Source organism: Chlamydotis macqueenii, chromosome 6 (genome assembly GCF_036417535.1).
Source record: "Chlamydotis macqueenii isolate bChlMac1 chromosome 6, bChlMac1.mat, whole genome shotgun sequence".
NCBI lineage: Eukaryota > Metazoa > Chordata > Aves > Otidiformes > Otididae > Chlamydotis > Chlamydotis macqueenii.
The window spans coordinates 27,081,355-27,094,902 of NC_141561.1; the positions used below are offsets into that span (position 1 = coordinate 27,081,355).

The 13,548-nt window shown below is 37.8% G+C and overlaps 1 protein-coding gene across 3 annotated transcripts in view; it reads left to right on the top strand.

The window, feature by feature from the left end:
- The first annotated feature begins 391 nt into the window (after positions 1–391).
- NBEAL1 (neurobeachin like 1) overlaps positions 392–13,548 on the top strand; it is an 87,750-nt gene continuing 74,593 nt past the window's right edge. For all 3 annotated transcript variants that reach the window (XM_086750561.1, XM_086750559.1, XM_086750560.1), the window contains exon 1: positions 392–689. In XM_086750561.1, coding sequence (XP_086606687.1) covers positions 639–689 — 51 coding nt within the window. In that variant the 5' untranslated portion in view covers positions 392–638. The remainder of the gene's footprint in view (positions 690–13,548) is intronic.

Below are 13,548 nucleotides of genomic sequence, written 5' to 3' on the forward strand. Positions count from 1 at the left end.
CGCCGCTGCCTGGGCCCGCCGGGCTCTGGGGCCGGCTGTGGAGCCTGGGTGTTGGGGGAGCAGGGCGGTGGCTGTCACTGCCAGGCCGGCGCTCCGGCGTGCGGAGGGCGGCCGTCCGTCCCGGCGGAGAGAGAGCCGCCTTGCCGCCGCCTCGCTTCGCGTCACCTCTCAGCAGCCCGACGGCTTCCCCTCCGCCGACTCCCTGCAAAAAAGAGAAAGCGCCACGAAAATGGGAAAACAGACCTCTCCATCTTAGGGGTAATAATGTCACAGAGGAAAGCAACACGACCTGCCGCCGCGTCATTCCCGAGGTCGTCCGTGGGCTTTAAGTATGGATTTGTTTTTTTCTTCCTGCACCAAAAGGCCTGAAGGGTATGTTTTCACTTTCAGAGATTAAAACCGAAGCAGCGCTGGCGAAGAACGGAGATGCTTGACACTTGTCTGCAGTTGCTTGCATTGTGCTAACGTTATTTACCCGAAAAGGAGAGGCTGAGACCCTGCTATTTTCAACCTTGACTTCTCGGTTATGATACAACTGTAATAATAGAGCACAAGCTGCGGAAGGAGCACCTGGGAACTGAGCATGGTAGGATCTTGAACATAAATCGCTGGTATCGACGACAAGAGGAAGGGAAGGAATGGCATCCCGAGAGAGGCTGTATGAGCTTTGGATGCTTTACTGCAGTAAGGTAAATATTTTGGAGGGGAGCTGTTTGTATGTCTTTTTGCTCTTTTGTTTGGAAGACAGCTATTTAAAATGTATCTGTAACATCTTTTAACACTTTTTTTTTTTCTTAGAAGTTGTGTAGGCTTGTCTAGCTTCTGTAGGGATGTAACTGCACTTCTTAGACTATTTACAATCTCATCTCTTGATTTGCCGTTCAGATTTGGCTTTTTTTTTTGTGTATGAGGTGTGAATTGCACAGTGTTCATAGCTCAGCTGAAACAGTTATTATAGCTGTATCTTTTAACTGTGTGAACGCGTATGTTCACATAATTCTTTGCTTTGTAGGGCCAGGGCATTAAGATGTATTGTGTTCATTTAATTCACTGCTGTATGATAATTAGCTTTATATTTACTGTTTTCTGTGGAACTCTAGTTTCATTTAAACTATATTAGTGAAAGCCTTCCCAAAGAGCAGATTTATTAAGTTACTCCTGAGTCTTCCTTTACTGGTTATCACCGTAACATCTATGTACTCCATGAATAATAATGCGTTTCCTTCACCTGGCAAGAATGTTATTAAAATACTGTCCCGTCTCCATTTACATTTTACAATGTAAAGCAATTCGTATGTTTAAAGCACAGGTTCTAGTTGCTTCTGGGCGTCCAAAGTACATACACAATTTGAATTGCAGATTATCTACGTAAATATCCATAAAATAAGGAATACGCAAAAAATAACTGTAAAGGCAAGGGAAAGGGCTAGTCTGCTGTAACACAGGAACTCAGTGGCAGTGACAAAGGTAGGTTTTGGTGGTGGTATTCTCTAGTTTTGCTTTGCCTTTTCTCTTTGCAGTCTGATGCTTTGTATGTATCACAGTTTCTTTAACTTTTCAGACCAGGAGGACATTAAGGGCAGAACAAACATTTTCTTGTTCTTCTCAGTTGGTTTCTAGAGAAGGCCCATCTCAAGAGCATAAACTGTGAGATTTTAAGTACAGACCATCTTAACAACAGAAGTGCACAAAGCAGTCTTAATTGTAGCTTTTCTTAATTTTTGTGTGTGTGTTTGCAACCCTAATGCTCTGTATGTGGTTGATAATAAAGCTAATGCAAACATAACAGCATGGTATGACTTCTTACTGCTGCTGGAGTGGGTGATCTGTTGGGCTGAAACATATTTACATAGACCTTTGCTATTTAAACTAATGTAGTAATGCCAACGGCAGTAGGAAATGGACTAGCACTGGAGGAGATGGATGTTTTACCAGTGAGTTCATCGATATGAGAAGGACAAAGTGACTTGGAACAGACTTCAAGAATCCAGGCTTTCCTCAGCTTTGGGAGACATGGGGCTGCAGAGATGAGCCAAGCTCTGAATTTCTTTGCCCAGCCAGTCTTTGTCTCTTTCTTCCCTAGTTCTTTATAAAATTATTTTATCTGTCTTATGCTTTCTCCTCTTTTGCTTGACCCTTTCATTCAGATTGTATGCTTTCCATCTCCGTGTTGTTCCTCATGCTAGCAGGAAGTTTGTATAAATAAAGGAGTACTGGTTAAAATGTGTATTTTAGATCACTCAGAGGATGTTCAGTTTCCTTATGGGAATGATGCGTACACAGTTTAGTCAGCTCTCTGGTGGTGGAGGGTGGACTATTAAAAAAAAGAAATTATGTATTCAGCCTCCATGAGCTCTTGGTGACTTTTTTTGGCCTTTTTTCTTCCCTTTTCTGCCCTTAAGAGCATTTTTAGGCGGATTCGTATGTTGATAAGGACTTGTTCTTAAGTAGGAAAATATATTTAAAACAAAAACAAAAAAAGCTTATCTTCAAAATTTAAAGGCAACTAGAGTGAGTCCAAAAAAGGAGTCTTCACTTTCTCAAAAAGTGCTAGACACAAAACTGTTTTTTCCTTCTCACTCTCTCTCAACTGGTTCAGGTTCTGCTTGAGGCAGGCATCCAGCGTAACAGTGTTTCATCTTGGATTCAGTTGGTGAAGTTAAGAGCAACTAAAGAAGCTAGGGCTTGGGGTGTATAATGTTGTGAACCCTTAATGTAAATTAGATTGTTCAGTCGTGTATTGAAAACATCTGTGTGCTGTACGTTGTTCTCCTCTGAGCATCTAGCACAATGGGAAGTTGTAGCGATAAATAATCACCAGTGACAGGATACAGTGGTTTAAGGAGAAGTCTCTTTACACTTCACTGGGCAGTCCTAGGTATAGTATCATATCTTGTATGTTGCATTGTCATGACTTCGTTGTGGCTGACATCCTGGAAAGGAAAGCTAGGCAATTTCTCTAAACTATAAAAACTGCTAGAGAGTTGCAGTTGGGTAAGGTGGGAATTTGTTGTGCCACAAATCCCAAATATGGGGCTTTACTTTTGCAGCCTTGTTAGCTAAAGAAACAGTAAAATCCAAGCTCTTTTTTTTGTATGATGCTTCAGATTGTTGCTAATAAGTAGCCTTGATTGTCTTGCCTTTTTTAGATTATCAGGTCCTTTGTGATAGTAAGTTAAATATAATGCCCTGTGCTACAGCAGCAAGGCTTTTCATGGCTTTGAAGTGGTGGATAATGCTGTGCGACCATCTATCCTGAGTCGTGACTCTTATTCTGTGGGATCACTTGGCACCTCTGGCGGTGTCAGGTGTCAGCTGCGGCAATTGCTTTTGTGCAAAGTAACATTAGGAAGGCATTTCTCTATTTTCATTGCTTCTTGGGCAGTTTAGCAATTGGAGGTTTGGGCAGACAGCAGCGTGTAATTAGGATCTCTGCAGAAGTGATTTTTGGATGACACCATGTATGAGGTGGTTTCTTTTTCTTTTTTTTCTTTCTTTTAAGAGTGTGTTTGAGTGGCTGCAGAAGTTACTTTTCAGTTGTTATTCAGTGGTTTTTAATCTGTCAGTTTCTAATCTAAGGTTTGGGTTTGATTTTGGAATGTTTTTTAGTGCTTCTGTTTCCCCAAAAAGCTGTCCTGTAGGGCAGTAGCTGCAAAGCTGCAGATTAGTCTGCTGTTTAAGATGCCCAAAGAAAGTAGTAGTCACACAGGATTTATGGTGCTTCTGGTGTTGCATGATGCAGCTTGAAAATTCATTAAATTTGGTGAAGTTTAGATTTGAGTCACTGGGGTTGTATCCCAGCACTGAGCTGTTCCTGCCTTGAGTTTTTTGTTGTTGTTTTATTTTTTTAAAATGATGATGTCAAACTTTCTGGAAAAAAAAAAAAAAAAAGCATTGTTAAGGATGCAACTTGCAGGCTTGATTTTTGGTGATTTTCTATTTCAAATGGTTTTGTTGTTAGCTTTTTTTTTTCCCTGTTAAATTCTCTATTAATGTACTGTTAATGCTGTTAATCACTTGTTAATGCTGTTAATCACTTGAATATTGATACGGATGTAAGCAGCTGTCCTCTCAACTAAATGTAGGAATGTGTCCATTTTAAGGTAATTGAATTATGTATAGAATAGGTAACATGGGTTCTTTCTATAGAAGTCACTAGGAAAAAATTTATTTAATAGGCTAGGTAGACAATGGTAGCATCAAATATATTGATTGCGCATTCAAAGCCTTTGATAACCTATATAGGAGCATGAAACACTTATTATAGAAGTGTATATGCAGCATATACCTGAAAATACTTTATTAATGTAAGTGTACAGCAGGAGAAGAGCTCTATGAGGTGAACTGAAGTAGTCTGGGAAAAGGACATGCTTTCATGCGTGTCTGACCTTTTCATCTTCATATGACTGAGGCAGTCTCTACTAGTTTTGCCTTGTAGCCTTAGACCTTCATGGCTGTAATAATATCGCTATTGTAATAGTAGTTGATTAACCTTTTCTTAGATGTTAATTATGTATCAGTATACAAAATTAATTCTTGTTTCATGATCCTCTGAAGTAACTGTTACTGCAGATTCAAATTAAAGAGGTTCAACCTCTATCTGTAAGATTTTTACTGTGTGTATTTCATCTCCTCTGGTTGTTCTGGTAGGTATTTCAGAGTCTTAAACATAAAGCACATCAGGACTTCTCTTTTTTTTTTTTTTTTATTTTACTCAGAAAGTGATCAGATACTCCTTTATTTGGAAATAAATTTTTATCCTGTAGCAAAAAAAAAAAAAAAAGTAAAAAGTAAAAAAAAAATCCCCAGTTGCCCTCAGGAGGAGTTTCAAAGGCATAAATGCAGACACTTAGCAGCCACATGCACCTCTGAAAATCTACAGTTTTCATTGTATTATAATGGTTCTGAGATTTTTCTTGCACTCTAGTCTTCAGTAAAGCCCTGATTTCATTTAAACACTGCCTTATCTTGTAGGTGATATATGAAAAATAATATATATATAAAAAAGCTGTGAGTCTGTTCTTCAGCAAGCTTCTAGCCTTTGCTTCACGTTTCAAAGAGGGACATTCAATCTTGGTGTCATTAATACTCCGTGTTAGCAGTTGTAAAGCTGATCATAATATTTTGGTATTTACTACTGCAGATAGCTGAGATAATAACATCCCTTGCTGCGTTAAGAGCAGCACACTTGTGAATAAGCTGTCGTCTTAAATGTGCTTTCTTATGTTGTGCTGTATTTCTCATTTGTCTTTATAAAATCTGATTGTATTGAGATAAATATGTTGTCATTTTCTCTCTGGCATAGTGAGGGATATCTATATATTACAAACATCTTGTTTAATATTGTAGCATAGAAAGAGATCTGGTACTTTTTAATAGGAGAGCATTTTCTAATTCTAGATCAAAAGCTGGACAAAAAAATAAAACCCTATGAAATGTGACTATATGCATTATCCTAAAAATGTCCTGTTACTTTGAGTTCTTTTTCCTCATTTGGAGTCCTTATAGCATGCCTTACAGGCATCAGAATAAGACTTGCATGAGAAAAGAAGTGATCTTGGAAGAAATAATTTCTATGTTAGTTAGGAGCAGGCTACTGTGAGTGAAGTGCTACAAACTGTGATGTGCTAGCAGTGCTAGCTGTTCTGAAATTACATGGCTTTCTCTATGATCGGAAGACCATTGCAATGCAAATACTTAGAAGCTGAAGCTTTAACATATAAACACGTGCATTTAATTAGCTTGAGTTAAACTTAGATTTGCATTATGAGGACTAAACAGGTCATTTAAATTAATGTGTACTCTGCTGTAAGTGAGAAGAGTCTGTGAAAGAGAATAATTTCCATTCATTCCCTGATCCTGTGTCTTAATCCTAACGTACTACAAAGAACTGAGATGAATTTGACCTTGAATTGTAAGAATTAATTTATGTGCCTTTGGATCTTTTCAAGGATGTGCTCCTCTGGGGAGAATTGTGTTAGCATCAGCCACGTTGTGTTGGACCAAAACTAACATAAAAGGAGGGTGATCTTGATAGTCAAAAGGTTGGCTTGGAGCAAGAACATACCAGCTTTCTCAGTGTGTGGTGTTACAATCTTGCTAAGCTGACCTACTAACTGGCTGTCACTAACAAAAGCGGTCCTGCTGTATTGTCAGCATCCTTTCAGTACTGTTTTACAAAGTACTGCCTCCCAGAGAATATTTTACAGTTCAGTTGAATCCCTCAGTCACCTGCATCAAAAGATTGGGGCATTTAATGTGATATTCAGCAAGTGACAGCAAATGTACACCTTCAGGAAGAGTATTATGAAATTACAAGGCACGGTTCGTCAGTTTGTATTGAATAACATGAGTTTTTGCTAGTAAGAGGTTTTTAACCTTTGTCCCTGTATAAAATTGGAGAGTATTTGTAAATAAACTAACAAAGTTTATTATCGGATCAACTTTTAGACATGATTATTGTAGGACTGCATAAAGCAGTATGATTGAACTGAATTTGCTCGCCAAATTATAGAATCATAGAATAGTTAGGGTTGGGAGGGACCTTTAAAGGTCATTTGGTCCAACTCCTCTGTCACGGGGAGGGACATCTCCAACCAGACCAGGTTGCTCAGAGCCCCAGTCAACCTGGCCTTGAATGTTTCCAGAGATGGGGCACCAACCACCTCTCTGGAAAACCTGTGCCAGTGTTCCATCACCCTTGGTGTAAAAAATTTTTTCCTAACATCTAATCTGAATCTTCCTCCCTCTGTTTTAAAACCATTACCCCTCATCCTATTGCCACAGGTCCTGTTGAAGAGTTTTTCCCTGTCTTTTCTGTAGGCCCCCTCTAGGTATCGGAAGGCTGCTCTACAGTCTTCCCAGAGCCTCCTTGTCTCCAGGCTGAACAGCCCCAGCTCTCTCAGCCTGAACTCATAGGAAAGGTGCTCCAGCCCTCTGATCATCTTCGTGGCCCTCCTCTGGACCCACCCCTTTGCATCCCAAATACAGTCTCATCCTAACTTAGCTTGCAGTTGCCTTCCTTCTTGTGCAATTGCTCATTTGTCAGTGATTCATATGTCACTGTATATCACCTTTGTTATATTAAAGAAGTGTTCAGCGTACAGCTAGATGAATGCTTAAGCTAACCAAATGTTCAGTAAAAGTAGATTTTCGTAAGTCACTGTCATGTAAATTCATGCCTCTGCTAAAGCTAGTGAGTGATTAATTTAACAATTGCTGTGTAAAATATCTTTTCTGCAGATGATTTTAAATAAATCTGCATTCTGAGAGAGTGTAACAAGAGCATGCCAGAAGTCACTTGTGGTCATGTGTTGATGAGAATATCTTTGTTCTGTTTATCAGATGCTAAACTAAGAATGGATATAGATAAACAGGAACAGTTATTCTTAAATTCTGAGTTTACTGTTTGCTATTTAAAGAGATGTCATAGAATCATAGAATCATGTCATTGAAGAACTAACATAATTCTGATATTTACAAAGATAAAGCTTTTCATATAAATAACTGTCATGTATATATGAGATGTTAGTCTCTTAACTTAATAGTAGCCATTACCTTCTTTAATTATGGACCAGGGTGACCTTGTGCTTATCGTTGTTCAGACACAGAACAAAGGACTCTGCCACAGAGAATGTGCATTTCAGGTTGAAATGATACAGCGGATAAATCTAAACAGACTGAGGTGTAAGAAAACAGTAACGTTTTGCAAGCTACGGAGAAATTCTTTTTGTTTCTATCATTCTATAAAATGTTTGGCAATACATATATGTAGCTGCTACTTTTAGATAAAGAGATGTCTGAGGTTTGTCCATGCTGTAAGATTTAGGGTTTTGCTGGTGTCCAGCATGAGCTTGAAATTCCTGTATGTCCATAGATTTGTGGATTAGTGCTTTACAGAATTAGTGAGAAACATCCAGTCCTGAACATACCAACAAATGTATTTCAGATCAAGCTTTTACTGAAATGAAAGAATCAAGTGTCTTTTAAAGGGAATGATTTATGACAAAGCTAGAATCTCAGGCTTCTGGTTCTGTGTGTTGATATACTAATATAAGAGCGAATTAAGAAACACTGGGCTGTTGTGTGGTATCTGAATTATAGCACTTTTAACTTGGTTGTCTGGTTCCGATCCAGGGATAGCATGTGTCCTGATAAAAGAATATTGCAGAATCAACTCAAATATGCAGTATGTTTGTGCCGTAATACGGAAATGGGAGAAAGGCTTACCAGCTGCCCATTGAACAGCATTGTAGCTTAATGCCTGAATCCAAATGTTGTCAATAGATGCTGTTAAAATATTTACAGGCTCCAGAAAGGTTAAGCAGCTACCATTGAAGAGAGAAGAGCTTCTTTAATTACTGAGCTTTTTCTTGATGAAAGAGATATATATATATATAAGAAGGTAAAAACCCACCAAAACATGCACACGCCTCGACAGTACAGATAAGCTTTAAAAAAAAAGAAAAAAAAAATTGTTCAGATAACTTTTCCAGTTTATCTTCTAGTAAATGGGAGGCTGCAGTACTGGAGGATGGGAGACGAAACACGAAACACCAAGAAATGAGAACTGGACTTTATTATTCTCATCATAAACACAGTTCTAAGTTTGACATCTCACTAAATAAAACTCCTCCATGCATCTGCAGTTCTAAACATTAGCTGATAGATCTGTCTGCTGATAAAATATTTTTGTGTGTTGATGCTTTCTCTAATATTTAAAGCATTTATGATAATCTGTTTGTCTGATTTATGACTGAGGATTGCATGTACCTGTAGTAAGCAATAGGAATAAGTAGCATTAAATAATTGTTTGACCATTGAGTAACAATATGGCTATGTAAAATTAGGAATTAAATTTAACTGTAAGTATGGCTAATTATACTAGTATCTGAGAGCAGAGCATGTTTTAAAACAGTGAGGATATTTAAGAGATTAAATTCTAAAGACTTTAAAGGCTTTAAAATGCTTTATCTAAAGGAAATTTGAGGGAGGCACAAACAAAACCTCAAAATAAATGTATGCTTAAATACTACTCTTACTTAGGACAAAGAGAGCATAAAATCAAAGCAGGTGCTAAACCTTTAATTATCCAATAAATAGCAATTTAACATAGAAAATACACTTTTATTTAAATAACCAGCCTAGTAATTCTGCCTGTTAGACTGAAGTTGTGGGGAGGATAGGGACGAAGAGAAATCTTTGAGGACATGCTCCTGAAGTCAGAATGAAAACAATTAATAAGTTTGCTTTTAACTATTCATTGAGGGAGAACTTGTGACTCTTCTTATTGTCAATTGTCATTCACCCGAATCTGCATGAGTATCCCATAAGACATTTAAAAACTAATAAGGAAGCGAAGGCAGAGCTTGAAAAGGCAGCACTTGCATTGCAGAGAAGAATTTAGCATTAATGCCAGAAATGTCTATAAAAAGCAAAGTGAAAATGAAGCAGTTTGAGTTTGACTCCTTTAGTCTTGCTTAGATAGCAAGATTATTCTTTTAATATTAGTAATAATTTGAGGAAAGCATTGTACCTTCATATGATTTACTGCCAATTTTAACTTGGAACATGGAAGGAGAATTTAAGAACTGAAAAAAGTTTAAAAAGTTATTAAAACTTCTTACTCTAAAAGCATCATGCAAAAAGAGTAAATACTTGGCTTCTGTGGAAGAGTGATTGGAAATGTTAACCGACAATGTATGTGGGGCATCAGCCCAGTTTCCAGTGATGCAATCCTCATATGTTTTATAGAAAGCCGTTGTGGTACATGCAGGCTGCTTCTAAGTTGCCTTACTATCTCTGTCAGTAAATGTTTGGCTAATGCATTCAATTGTATAAAGCTTGGTATTAATTTAGCAGTGCTTTTGCTGAACTTAGGACTAGCTGGAATCAATAGTTTTCTTGATAAATGACTGAAGCTTCATAGGAACTGTAGGCTAAATGGTTTAGCGTTTTCTGAGAAGCAAGGAGGGAAAAGGTTTTATTTGATATTCCTGAATTATTGTGGTGTGGTTTTTTTTTTTTTTTTAAATAACAGTTGTGGTTAGATCTGTAGTGTTCACGTGCTTTCAAGGGCAAACTTGGAATTTGGGAGAGAAAATACCATGATAAGAAGGATGATCCTTTAATATTTGTTGTGTATAATAACCTAAAATACAAAAAAAGAAGTCTGAAAAATGGTGATGAGTCCAGTGGCTCAGGTATGACTGCATACATTTTTTTCTGTATTTTTTCACAGGACCCTGCGTCATTCACTCTACTGGATGGGTAAAGCTCTTGGGAATAAAGCCAGGCTGTAGAGAACAAGGGTGTTATTTGCAGAAATGTGACCTCATTATTTACCTATGCTAATAATTTAAAAACTGTACCGGCAGATGCCAAACAGCAGTTGCACAAGTAACGCAAATTGCTATGTCCTAGTTTTCGAGCCTGATTTTTTTTAGGGGTGCTTTTGAAAAGTGGATTTGGGGTTTTTTTTATACCTTCAGTGTATAGTTCAGCTGCAGTACAATGTTAATGTAAGGCCTGGTGAGGTTGAGAAGACAAACACAAACAGTTAAATCCGTAGCTAAAGAAATAAAAATTTGCTTTAGTTAAATTTGGTGTAAAGTAATCACATGACACTTTGAAACAAATAGAGACTTCTCTTTGATGAGCTGTACACAAGTTCTCAGCCTTTATCTACTGAAAGACTTGACTATATTTACCTGTTGATATGGTGAAATAATAGGCTGATGTTTTTACTGTTGCAGCATCATCCTCCTTCCTTTCAGTTTGTGTGTGTTAAACTTTCATTGGCTCTTACATCACACTGCAAGTTAGAAACTTGCTGGGGTAAAAGCTGCCTTTGTGTGTGTTGTTGCTAAACCAGCCCTTTTCTCATTTAAAACGACAGCATAACTTCGAGTTTCAAGGCAATCAAGTGTTAAACTCTAAACCTTTCCTAAGCTGTAGTTTGAATTTTCATTAAATTTAGGATTATCTTGGCACTGTAGACTTTTGAATTATTTAGGATGCTTGTTGTTCCCTTATGCTTAAAATACAGCTTCCAGCTTTTACTACTATTAGGTCATTATGTCAACTTTGATGGTAAAAGTGAATATTAATACAATGTAATATGTCACAAATTCCTAATAAGTGCACTGTGCAGTGGACTCTAGAAGGCTGAAATACTGTATGTCAGCTTGTACATAAAATTTACCTAGTGGTACTTTCTATCAAATGTGAAGACATGAAAATCTGAGTTTGGACTAACTAGATTCCATGGATGGAATCAGTCACATGCCAGTTGCAGCCTACAGGACTGTAATTGTGTGGTCGTTTAAAAACAACAACAACAAAAAAAAGGAAGAGAAAGAAAAAGAGAGGCTTTACTTCCATTTTAGTAAGAAAACTCTTTCATTTTGTTTTTTCAGTTTTGTTGGGAATCTGAAGCAGAAAGGAAATCTAGTAACAGCTCTCAGATAATTGTATTTTTCTTTAACCTAAGGCATTAGCAGAAGATTATAATTTTTGTTTTGTTTTTAAAAGAGAGGAAATATATTCATTTTGACTTCTGTTTGTGAGCTAGATTTTATCATGATTGACAGCTATAGGTTTATTTTGATATAACTCTCTAGGCCATATGGAAGTTTTCAATGTATCCCAAAATAGTTGTTTCTATCACAATTCACTGCAACTCCCAGTTACAAAACAAAACCCTTCCCCCCGTTTTTCTTTGAATTCTGGAAGTGGAACAGAATGCTTGTGTAAATTTTGAAAAGGGTGGTTTATAATTACTTGCCAGAAGCTTTTCTTCCTTTGGATCAACAGTTGATTAAAAATTATTATTGTGATTTAAAATGAAAAGTTGTTCCCTTGATGACTAGAATTAATTGATTGAATTTATCAAGGCAATTTAGCCGGTTTAGAATGGTTTATTATGGAGTCTTTTGTTAATTTTAGCTGTAGTGTTGTTGCTATAATGAAGCTCTTTGGGTTTTATTTTGACATTTTACAGATTCAGAAGATTCACATAAAAAAAAGCATAAGTACTTCGACATATTTCAAAATAAAGACTGCTAGGAGATCTCATGCTGAAAATGTTGCCTTTTATGTCTGAAAACACAAAGAGGAAAAAGCTACCTTAAAACAAACCTTCTAATCCCCCAATGATTAGTTTATTTCAAACAGTGTTGAGAAATGTTCTACAATTCTGCATTTTGCAGACTACTTCAGTTAGTTTTAAGACCATTAAACTCACCAGTGATCTAAAGGCAGTATTTCATGTTTCATTTCCTAACGTTACTTTTTGTAGGTCTAATTCAGCCTTAACACCAAGGGATTGTTCTTATTTTAAGCGTTATGCTTGGGGATGAGGGATTATTTGCCATAATACCAGTGCCAGTGAGATTTTATGGTAGTACTTCTAAGCTGAAATCCACTTTGAAGATTGACTGACTGCTACACACAGTAGTCAGACCAGACTGGCTATTTTATGACTGCATGTTAAATTTAGCGACATCAAACAACTGTCTTGTCGGACAAGTCAGTCTTGTCTGACAGTTGGACTCTGAACTGCCCTGCAGGGAATTTTTGCCTTTAGAGCATGGAATGTGACACTGCAAATAGCCTCGGGTGGATCCAGCTTTTGTTTTTAGCAACTAATACTTCCTGAACATAGCTATGAAAATTGTACTGAGCTTTGCCCTTGTAGTTGTGTCTGTTTGCTTGAAGACCTAGTAGAAATGGAAGCTACTGTTAAGTCTAAAAGCAACACATACACATGAGCCGGCAATGTGTGTTTGCAGCCCAGAAAGCCGACCGCATCATGGGCTGCATCAAAAGAAGCATGGCCAGCAGGTCGAGGGAGGTGATTGTGCCCCCCTGCTGTTCAGCCTGGAGACAAGGAGGCTCTAGGGAGACCTTATAACGGCCTTGCAGTACCTAAAGAGGGCCTACAGGAAAGACAGGGAGAAACTCTTCAACAGGACCTGTTGTGACAGAACTAGGGGTAATGGTTTTAAAACAGAGGGAGGTAGGTTCAGATTAGACGTTAGGAAAAAATTTTTTTACACTGAGGGTGGTGGAACACTGGCACAGGTTGCCCAGAGAGATGGTGGATGCCCCATCCCTGGAAACGTTCAAGGCCAGGTTGGATGAGGCTCTGTGCAACCTGGTCTGGTTGGAGATGTCCCTGCCCATGGCAAGGGGGTTGGTCTAGATGACCTTTAAAGGTCCCTTCCAACCCAAACCATTCTATAATTCTGTAGTGTGGATTACCTTGGGTAAATGTGCCTGTATTTCACAGGTGCAACTCTATAGACTTCCAGTAAGAGGACTTCAGTGCCAGTTGTGTGTAAAATGTTTTCATTTAACTTAGCGTAAGCTGTAAGAAATCAGTACTACCTGGCTTTTTATGAATTTTAAAAATGTTATTACTGGTGCAAAAAATTATTTTTCTTGTTGACCTCCTTGCAAAGGCAAGCTAGTTACTGAAGAAAATGACTGGATTAGAACATTTGTAATTCATTTTGTTAGTCTTCATGAAGAGCAGAGAAAGCTATT